At 46.2% G+C, this 10,924-nt stretch overlaps 2 protein-coding genes across 3 annotated transcripts in view; both read left to right on the forward strand.

The window, feature by feature from the left end:
- The window catches only part of Pigbos1 (PIGB opposite strand 1), a 4,540-nt gene extending 1,912 nt beyond the window's left edge, over positions 1–2,628 (forward strand). For both annotated transcript variants that reach the window (XM_017801945.2, XM_017801949.2), the window contains exon 2: positions 2,333–2,628. In XM_017801945.2, the coding sequence (XP_017657434.1) occupies positions 2,352–2,561 (210 nt within the window). In that variant the 5' untranslated portion in view covers positions 2,333–2,351 and the 3' untranslated portion in view covers positions 2,562–2,628. The remainder of the gene's footprint in view (positions 1–2,332) is intronic.
- A 3,897-nt stretch (positions 2,629–6,525) lies between these two features.
- Rab27a (RAB27A, member RAS oncogene family) overlaps positions 6,526–10,924 on the forward strand; it is an 81,035-nt gene continuing 76,636 nt past the window's right edge. Inside the window, exon 1 of the mRNA XM_008847791.3 lies at positions 6,526–6,804. The gene's annotated coding sequence lies outside the window, so the exon portion shown is untranslated. The remainder of the gene's footprint in view (positions 6,805–10,924) is intronic.

Consider the following 10,924-nt stretch of genomic DNA (forward strand, 5'->3'; position numbering starts at 1 on the left):
CTCCTGGTGTTTGGTTTTAAACGTAGCCATTGAAGAAGCAATACTGGCCAAGTTACCGTTTTTCTAGTCAACTGTATAATCTAAGAGAAAATGTTCTTTTATTTCCCTGAGTAGTTAAATTATATTTGTGAGCTATTAAGGGCAAGCTAGTTTGTGGTACCGTCAGTCACTACTGATTTTTATGACCCGGAGGGCTAGATTAGGAATCTAGTCACAGCCCAGAAAGCCTGTGGCTCCTTCACTCTGCTGCTTCATTCACAAACAACTCTAGAAGGTATAGTATCAGTTGTCAGTTTCTACTGTTGCAGTGGTTGAAAGGAGAAGCAAAATCTCCATTCTGTTTTTACTTTTAAAAAACCACACAAATGATTTGTGTTTGGTGTACACTGAACAGCAAAAGGAGCTCTAAGTGTTTTAGCCCCTTAAACATTGTTCATCGTGCTGAAAATCATTACTACAGAAAAAATAATGAAAAGTAGTAAGTTTTTCCCCTACCTTTTTTTTTTTTTTCTTGTTTTGTTTTGTCTTTTTGAAGCAGGGTCTCCCTGTAGCCCCAGCTGTCCTGGAACTCACTATGTAGACCAGGCTGGCCTTGACAGAGATCCACCTGCCTCTGCCTCCCGAGTGTTGGGATTAAAGGTGTGCGCCACCATGCCCGGCTTAAGTTTTTCCCCCTAACTCTGTCAGATTTAAACTGAGGCAGTCACTTTTGACTTCCTATCAGGTGTTTCTTGGAGTTCAAAGTTTGTATGAATTGCAAGGCAGTTTGTCTTCCCATCTTTTTGCCATTTTGGAAAGTTTCACTGAAAACCATGGAGAAGCCAGGTTAGTGGCACAAGCCTGTAATCTCAGGACGACAGCAATCTTTAGGGCAACCTGGCTGTCTCAGAGAACCAGAAGAAACAAGCAAAGAAAGCAAAGAGGTGGGAAAGCTGGCTCTGACACTGGCTGTTCTTGTAGAGGCTTAAGGTTCTGTTCCCAGTACCCACATGGTGACTAACAGCAGATTTATATCAAAATCTGTATTTCAGCTGGGTGTGGTGGCGCACACCTTTAAGCCCAGCACTTGGGAGGCAGAGGCAGGGGGATCTCTGTGAATTTGAGGCCAGCCTGGTCTACATAGTGAGTTCATGCCAGTTGGGACTACAGGGAGACCCTGTTTCAAAAAGACCCCCCCCCTCTCATATATATGCATATATATGTATTTCCTCCAGGCAAGAGGACCAGAAGTTCAAGATCACCCTTTGGCTACAGAACCAATTTTGAGGACAACCTGGGTTCATTGAGAGGTCAAGAAATAACCAAATGGGCTGGAGAGATGGCTCAGTGGTTAAGAACACTTGATGTTTTGAAGAACCAGGTTGATTCCCAGCACCCACATGGCAGCTAAAAACAGTCAACACCCTATTCTGGCCTCTGCAGGTCATTACATGCATGCATTGCACTTATATTCATGCAGGTAAAACACACATATAAATAGAAATAATATTTTTAAAAAACAACTAAACAACTTAAATGGGAGTATATAGGGAATAAAGGTTAGAGAGTGGTGTGAGACAGAGCTGAACCCTCTCCTATCACAGTGTTTTCCCTGAGTTGTTTTTGCTTTTTTTAAAAAAAGAAATGTGTATGAGTGTTTTACCTCTGTGTATGCAAATGCACCCATGTCTTGCAATGCCTGCAGAAATCAGAAAAGAGTGTTGGATCCCATGGAATTGGTGCTAAGGACAGTTGTTAGCTACCATGTAGGTCCTGAGAATGAAACCTTGGTCCTCTGCAAGAGCAGCCAGTACTCTTAACTGCTAGTCATTTCTCTAGCTTCCAACACGAATCTTTTAGAAGGCTATTGTTGGGCTAGAGAAATGCATAGTGTCCTTGCAGAAGACTCAAGTTCTATTCCCAGCAGCTATGTCAGGTGTCTCATAAGTGCCTATAACTCAAGCTTTTTTGGGTCCAGTGACTTTTGGCCTCTGCAGACACCTGTATTCACATGTACATACATACAGAGATACATGCATATATATTTGTATTGCCTGCATATAAGTGTGAGTGTACCTGTGTCAGGTGATGCCTGTGGAGGTCAGAAGAGGGCGTAAATCTTTAAAAAAAAAAAAAACAACAACAACAAAACTAAAGGTGGCACACACCTTTAGTCCCAGCAGCACTTGGGAGGCAGAGGCAGGCGGATCTCTGAGTTCAAGGCCAGCCTGGTCTACATAGTGAGTTCCGGGTCAGCTAGGGATACAGGGAGAACCTGTCTCAAAAAGACAAAACAAAAAAACCTGCTGTTACACTTTGTGATTGCTTTGTATCCTTTTTTCTTTGGATACAGATCTGAAGAGATTTACTGCATGTGGAGTGTAACTACTTCGGACTGTGCTGTGTTTATTGCAACAATGCTGGGGAGAGTGACTCTTCCACAACTGCTTTTTGCTTCCGTCCTTGGAATTGCTGGAGGAATGTATATTTACCAGCCAATATTTGAACAATATTCTAGAAATCAGAAGGAATTAAAAGAAAAGATGAAGTTGGCACAAGAATCAGAAGAAAAGAGAAATTAATATTGTATAAAGCGATAATGTAGTAATTGCTTAAAGTCCATTAAAGTTATATATTTACTACCATTAACGATCTAGTAAAAGCTGAGTAGTCATGGGTAATATATTTAAATGGTTTTTAAAATTAGCTCTTTATTTTGAGGCAAGGTCTCTCTATGCAGCCCTGGCTGATCAGGTACTTGCTGTATAATCCAGGCTCACCTCAAACTCTAGTTTTTGTTTCTTTGGTTTTTGGTTTGGTTTGGCTTTTGATTTTTTGAGACAGGGTCTCTGCTGGAACTATGTAGACCAGGCTCAACTTAATCTCACAGAGATCCACCTTTCTGTGCCTCTCAAGTGCACCTGGCTGGAGGACTGTTTGAGGCCATTTGGGGCAACTAGGCAGACCTTGTCTCAGAAAACAAAGTCTGGTATGGTGGCATGCACCTTTAATCCTGGCACTCAGGAAGCAGAGGCTGGAGGAGCTGTGAATTTGAGGCCAGCCTCATCTACATAGTGAACTCCAGGCCAGCCAAGGTTACATAGTGAGACCCTATCTCAAAACAAGCAAAACCCAAATGCCAGCATGCCTATAATTCCAGGGTCTGGAAGGCTGAGGCAGAAGCACTGCTTAAGGGTTTTAAGTGATGGGCAAGGTGGTGCATACCTTTAATCCCAGCACTTGGGAGGTAGAGGCAGGTGAATCTCTGAGATTGAGGCCAACTTTGTCTCTGTAGTGAGTTCCAGGCTGGCTAGTTGAGGCTATAGAAGACCCTGTTTCAACCCCACCCCCCCATGTATGTATAACTAAGAAAATTTAAACATAAATTCATACCATAGCTGGTACATGACTTTTAATTTTTTTTTTTTAATTTATTTTGAGACAGAGTCTCCCTGCAGCTCCAGTTGCTATGTAGACCAGGCTGGTCTGGATTTCAGAGATCTGCCTGCCTCTGCCTCCTGAGTGGTGGGATTAAAGGAGTGCTCCATTCTGCCCAGCCAAATATGTTTCTAAGTCTTATTGTATAGTCCAGGCTGCCATGAATCCTCAGTCCTCCTGCCTCAGCCTCCTGGCTGCCAAGATATAGACATGCCACCACATCCAGCTTCTGTGTTTTGTTTTTGTGACTGAACAATATTCCCTTATATGGACATGCCCTCTTTACTGTACATTAAATCAGTTGATGTTTCAGCTTATTTTATACTTTTGAAGGGTAAAATTTGTATGTGCATTAAATCACAAAGCTATAATAAAACATGGGTTGGTGAGGTGGCTCGGTGGGTAAAAGCTCTTGCTGCACAAGCCTTGCAATCTGAATTTGATGCCCAGAACCCATGGTAGAAGAACACTGACTCTCAAAAGTCATCCTCTCACTGCCACACATAAGCCATTGCCTGCACATACACACATACACATCATACACAGTAAATAAAATGAAAAAAAAAACTATTAAAGATTGCAAACATTACAGGACTAGGAAGATGGCTCAGGGGTAAAATGTTTTCTGCATAAGCATAAGGGCCTGAGTTCAGATACAAATAAATTAGAGAATAAAAAAATCTACAATATTTTTATTTTATGTGTATGTGTGTATAACCTGAAGGTATGTAGGTGTACCCCTGTCATGCAATGTCTTGAGGAGGTTAGAAGATGATGTCGGATTCTCCTGGAACTGGAGTTACTGATGGTTGTTTGCCACTGTGTAGGTGCTGGAAACTGAACCCGGGTCCTCTGCTAGAGCAACCAGTGTTTTTAACCATTGAGACATCTTTCCAGCCCCTTAAAAATGTTTTTTATATTTACTTATTTGTGTGTGGATGCTTGTATGCCATGGTGCTTAGTCAGAGGACAACTCGCAAGAGTTGCTTCTTTCCTTCCATCATGTGGGATCTTAGTATAAAACTTGGGTTGTCAGGCTTGGCAGCAAGCACCTTTACGTGCTGAACCATCTTGCCAGCCCAAGAGTAAGTGCTTATAAGAGTAGGATTCTGGCACCTCAGTCTCTTCCTCTGCACACAGCCCATTTTGCAAGCATCCTTTTCTCTCAGGGTCTCTCTGTAGCCCCAGCTGGCCTGGAACTCACGTGTGTAGACCAGGCTGGTCTGGAACTCACTATGTAGACCAGGCTGGCCTCAAACTCATGGAGATTTGCCTGCCTCTGCTTCCCAAGTGCTAGGATTAATGGGCCTGCACCACCAGGCCTGCCCCAGCCTGCGGGGTCTGCAACGGGGTACCTGGATTGGGGAGTGGGGATGTGGATGAGGCATGGGGCAAGAGAAATGGAGACAAGACAGTGCTCTGATCAAGTCTCGTTTATTGAAGCACAAGCATATAGTTAAATAAGGAGTACAGACTGGACTCAATCATAACAGCCAGATAACAAAGGCCCAGGTGCACTCCAAGGGAGTAATCCACTAAGAGCAAAGCAGTTACTGGAAAAGAAAACAAGACCGCAGGCGGAGGCCGTGGGCTCCATCCCGTGCCTGTGAGAGTCTACTGATCAACAGAAAACAGGGCTATTTACAATAACTAAAGCAAGGCCGTGGGCTACCAGCCCCGGCTATGAGCCAAGGTTGTGGGCTCTTTCCCATGCCCGCGGGAAGAGGGTGGACAGAATGGAAAATCACCAACTCAGGTCTGTCAGCAGTTGTGAAGAAGTGGCTAAGACTCAGTTTCCCAATATACTGAGACGGCTCCCAACACATGCCCATTTGCCTTTTCTTACATCTGTCATGTGAGGCAGCCAGGGCCAAGTGGGCTCATGAGTCACCACCACCATGCTTTATGGTTTTTAGCCATAGCCATTATAAGACAAACCTTTTCTTTGTAAAGTTTCCAGCCTTGGGTATTATGATACAGTAAAATATGGACCAAGGCAGTCCTTCAGATCTTGGCTGATCAGTGACTTTCAGGATTGTTCTGTACCTTTCTTAACCTCACCAACAGTCTGATGACTCATTTCTTACCTGGAGAGCAATTGAAATGATCATATGATGATGAAATCTGTTATTCCCTAACCCCAAGGTCATTTGCTAGCCTACAAATACTGTATTAATGTGTAGGGTTTCCAGGTTGGTCCATTCTAATGGGTATCGTTCATTTCACGTGGTTCACCCTCGGCCTTGAGAAGCTGATTGCGCTCTGGTGCAAAGTGTTTGTAGCTGCGCCTGGAGGGATGCTGGGCTGGGCAGGTGGGTCTGGGTCAGCTGGACCTGTGCTGCTGCAGGTGGACACCAGATGACTGAAACTGCGCAGATGCAGGAGACTCAGGCGCTGAACTAAGGCTTCCCAGCATATTGCTCTGCTTGGAAGTGAACTTGTTAAAGCCTAAAGGCGCAGCTCCAAAGACCACTGTTGAAAACTCCCGGGCCTGCTAGGAGGTGTTTGGCCGGCCCTGAGCGGGAAGGTGGCCAGGGACGTACAGCCCCAAATCCTGCGCCGCGAGAGGAGCCGCTGGGGGGCAGCACGGGCTCGCTGGTTCTCCGCCGAGGCGGGTTTTCAATGTTAGCGCCCCATTTATTATCTTTTAACGACTAGCCCTAACCGCCCCTTCGAAATTCAAAGTGCCGTTGTAATCCAGTTAGGCTGTGAGTGTCGACTCGGCAGCCCGCTCCCCCAACGGTGTTTACTTTTCCTGCCAGTCTTGCGAGGTGTTCTCGCTGTCCCGTGCAGGAACCCAGGTCTTTCTGTCTCCAGCAGCTAGTGTCCAGGAGACCCCAGCCGGGAGCGGGGAGCCTGCACCACTCGGGGGACTCCGGAAATGGCCTTCAAGGAAGGCTCTTTGGGGTCACCAAGGCATGTCTCGCCGTGGTCGGGTCTGGGCATTTGACGTTTTCTGCACGTCACCCTACGGTTCTGCACCTCTAGAACCTGGCGCGGAGACCTCGGGGACCAGGAGGCGAGGGGCGTTTCTGCGGCTTGGGGGCCTGCGGGCAGGTGACAGAAGGAGGGGGTGGAGGAAACGCTCGGCCCGCCCCCGCCGCGCCCCTCCACGGGAAGTGATGTGGGGCCCGACGGAAAATACCGCCGAGCACCCAAAAAAGGCCAGCCGCCGTGGACTAGGCGCCCCGAGCTCCTGGGACAGAGCACCGCGGGGACTCAGCAGCCAGTACCGCGGGGACATAGCACCGCGAGGACTCAGCACCGTGAGGGAGGATACAGCGTCGGGGGGATATAGCTCCGTGAGGACTCAGCACTGGGAGGACATAGCACCGTGGGGACGCAGCACTGCAGGGACAGGAGAGGACAGGGCACCGGGCCAGCCAGGTGAGAGCGGGGTGGCTGCTCCTGGGCTCCCGGGTCTCGGGTACAGTAGGTAGCGGGTGACGCCAGCCGATGGCTTGGTCTCTCCGTGTCCGCTGGTGGACCCCAGAGATGACCCAGGGACGGCGAATCAACCGCGACAGGATGCTGGTCCTGAGTGGTCCCGTGGGCTGGGGTCCGAGGTCATCTCCGGGTGGCATCTAGGTGCCAGGGTTCTCAAAGGAGGGGAGGAGAGGAAGGCCCAGGGCAGGGCGGTCCACAACGCCCCCTCTTCCTTCCTCGCTCCTGTTGACTTGAGTACTTAACGACTTTAGAGTCCCGACTGCTAACCACCAGCCTTTTTCTGTCACTCTGAGCGCAGTGGGTCAGCCAGGCCCGCTGCTGCTCACGACCCGAGGTAGAGTTGATGTGATCACAGGTTTTACTAACTTTTGCCCAAGGCGGGTCTCTGCCCCAGTAATCCGAGGTCGAAATGAAGGCGCGCTCTCAGCAGCCTCAGTCCGCCTGTGCACGCCCAGCTGTTCCGGCTGCTGGGAAGCCTCACCTGGTTTGCTGGTCAGCGGGGACTGGGTGGGTGGGTCGGTGAGTGGGGCACCGTGTTAAGCCGTAGGAACTTTTTATAATCATACTTTACAACTTGCTTTTGAGTGAAAACTGTGAGAGAGGAGGCTTCTTCAATTCGACAGGAGTAATGAAAGCCTAACCCGGTGGCCCACACTTGTAATTCCAGCGGCTGGGGAGGTGGAGGCAGGAGGAGCAGGATTTCAAGGCCTGCCTTGGCTATAGTGAGCTTCGGCCAGGGCTAAGATTAGACCCTGTCTGAAACAAACAACAATAACAATAACAACCAGTAAATAAAAAGGAGGAAAAAAGAAAAAAAGGAAATGAAGAAAAAGCATAATATAATGAACTGAAGCAACATGAATGAAAATTCTTTTCTGTATTTTACCTTGGTCTGCCTCTTTCTGCCTTCTTCTCACAACCTGTCTTAATTTGCTCAGTTTATTTATTTAAAATCAATGTGTGTGTGTGTGTGTGTGTGTGTGTGGTATATGCATGTATGCTGTGTATGCGTGTGTGTTGGTGCATGTCCATACATGTTCATGTGGAGGCCAGGAGTGTCTTCCTCTATCACTCTCCACCACAGATTTTTTATGAGAGAGGGTCTCTCACTGAACCTGGTGCCCCCTAATTCTTCTAGATTGACAAACCCCAGGGAGTCTTCTGTTTTTATCCCAGGTCCTCTGCCAGAGCAGCCAGTGCTCCCAAACACTGAGCCTTCTCTCCAGCCCCCATTAGTTTTCTTCTTACACTCAAACGTTTTATAGTTTTGGTGTCTCCATTTTATTCTTTGCGTGTGGTATGAGGTAGGGGCCAACTTCATCCGTTCAGTGTGGAGACCTGTTTTCCCAGCATCATTTGCTGACAAGCCTTTTCCCCCTTTGAATGATGCTGGTATCTCTATTTCTCTCCCAGGCTGCCTTTGAACTCACTGTGCAGCCCAGGCCTCCGTCTTGTAAGTGCTGGGATTACAGATGTGCACCATCACCCTGACCAAGTACACATCTGACAGAGCAACCATTTCTCCTTACCTTCACCATCCCCACCTGTTCCTACCACTTCTCCAACTGGATTGCTGCCAAGGCTTTCTAAAGAGCTTCCTGGAGTGCTCCCACCTAAGTCTGTTCTCAACACAGTGGTCATGTGCATATGTCAGTTATTCTAATCAAAATGCTCTTTATCCCAGGAGAAAAAAAAAGTCCTTTTGTGACGCATGAAACCCTGAGAGGAAGAGCTCCTTTCTTTTGCTCACTCTGTTCCTGGCCTCAGGACCCTTTCACTTGCTGTTCCCTCTGCCTAAAATGCTCTTCCTTCCTTGGGTTCATCTCTTTCTCATTTTTCTTAGGCAGCCTTTTTTTTAAATGTGTGTATGAGTGTATTGCCAGCACATATGTAAGTGCACCCATGTTGTGCAGTACCCGTGTAGGCCAGCAAAGGACATCAGATCCCTTGGAACTGAAGTTATGGATAGGCGGTGTTGGGAATTGAACCTGGGTCCTCTCTAAGACCAGTCAGTGCTCTTAACTGCTGAGCCATCTCTCCAGCCCCCAGACCTTCTTAATGTCATTTTTTTTTTTAAAAAGATACTCTTTCCCAGCACTTAGGAGGCAGAGGCAGGCAGATCTCTGAGTTTAAGGCTAGCCTGATCTACATAGTGAGTTCCAAGCTAGTTGGGGCTAACAGGGAGACCCTGTCTCAAAAAAAAGCAGCTTTCCTTGACACCCCATCTGAAATAGCACCCCTTCATACTGCCTGTCATATTGTCTTGCCTTGTGTTACACTGTAGTGCCATCTTCACACACATACGTGCACTCACCATGAGGGCCAGGATCAGGAATCAATCCCATTAACTGTGGTGGCCATAGCATGCTGACTTAGGAAGTTATTGGTCTCTCAAAAAAACATGTGCTAACCCAGGGCCTAGGATGCAGCTCAGCTGTAGAGAACTTGCTTAGCATGCATGAAGTGTTGGTTTCATCCCCAGCACTGCACAAACCTTGTACTCAGGACACTGGTCCTTCTGATGGAGGACAGCCCAAGCCCTTATACTCCAGGGGCTTTTTGCCTGTCTTTTAACCTCTTAGTAGTTTCCCTGTAGCCCCAGTTTGAAACTTGCTGTGTAGATCAGGTTTACTTCAACTTCACAGAGATCCGCCTGCCTCTGCCGCCCCATGGGAATACAGGCATGTGCCACCATGTCCAGTTTATATAGTATTTTTTAATAGAACTTTCCATTGTTAGACTTTTCTTGGGATGTCTCTTATCTATAAATTTACTACAAAACCAGTTATTTTTACATATGTATGGGGTATATATAGAGATACACTTATTTTCCAAATACATCATAATAGGGTCGATATGTCCTGAAAAATGGAACAGGGCTTGCCTGAGCTTCTGAGAAGAAAAATGTCTTTCCACTGTTTAAAATGTAACTGGCTTTCCAGGGAGTAGATTTTCCTCAGAGATTAGGTTGGACCCTGTTTGTTCCTCTGCCTGGTGGTCAGGAAATTTGAGTTTATGATCTGGCTTCTCTTAAGTTGATTACTTTGAGAGCAGATGCTGGAGGCAGAGATAAGGGCTTGTAATGAACTCTATGTGCTGAGGTGAGGAACTGGACCTCTGCACGTCCAGCTTGCTCCAGTCTCCCTGAGGGAAGGCTCAAAGGGCTCGCACATTTTTCTTCTATAATTGAGGTCCAGCAACACTCTTATTTATTGTCAATTAAAATTAAGTGTCTTACATACGGGGGATGGGAATGTTTGCTCCCTCTGTCACTCCCTCCCTCTCTTTCTTCCTCCTCCCTCCCCCTTCCTCTTCCTTCTTCTTCCTACTCTCTCTCTTTTTAAGACAGGATCTCAGGCTGGAGAGATGGCTTAGCGGTTAAGAACACTGTTCTTGCAGAAGACCTGGGATTGAATCCCAGCAGCCACATGGCATCTAACAGCTGTCTGTAACTCCAGTTCCAGGGGATCCAAGAGCCTCTTCTGTCTTTTGCAGGCATTGTACGACACGGGTGCACGCATACACATGAAATAAAAGTAATAAATAAAATTTTAAAAAAAATTCTTTAAAAAAAAAAAAAAAAGACAGGATCTCCTGTATCCCAGCCTGGCCAGGAATTCCCTATAATTTCCTTGAACTTCTGATTTTCTTGCCTCTACCTCCAGAGTCCTAGGATTACAGGTGTGTGCTACCATGCCTGTATGAAATTCTAATTTGAGGATAGAGGTGGGCTGCCAGATTTATCAAGGCAAAAGATTATTTAATTTTTTATGTTGGACAAACAACAAATTTTCCTGTCATAAATATGTCCCATGAAATGTTTGGATCATGCTTTCTAAAAATTATGTGTTATTTACCCAAAATGCAATTTTTTTGAGACAGGGTTTTTTTTTTTCAATATTTTCTTTTTTTAAAAATTATTTATTTAATAACCATATAATTAGAAGAAACATTTCATTACATCAGCATTGACATATTCAATAACAATTTCTAGAGCTAAGATGCATCTCTTTCAAAATTGGCTGTAAATTTTTAGGTTTACAGTTAAATTGATAGTTAT

The sequence above is a fragment of the Nannospalax galili genome, unplaced genomic scaffold (genome assembly GCF_000622305.1).
Source record: "Nannospalax galili isolate Female #2095 unplaced genomic scaffold, S.galili_v1.0 scaffold611, whole genome shotgun sequence".
NCBI lineage: Eukaryota > Metazoa > Chordata > Mammalia > Rodentia > Spalacidae > Nannospalax > Nannospalax galili.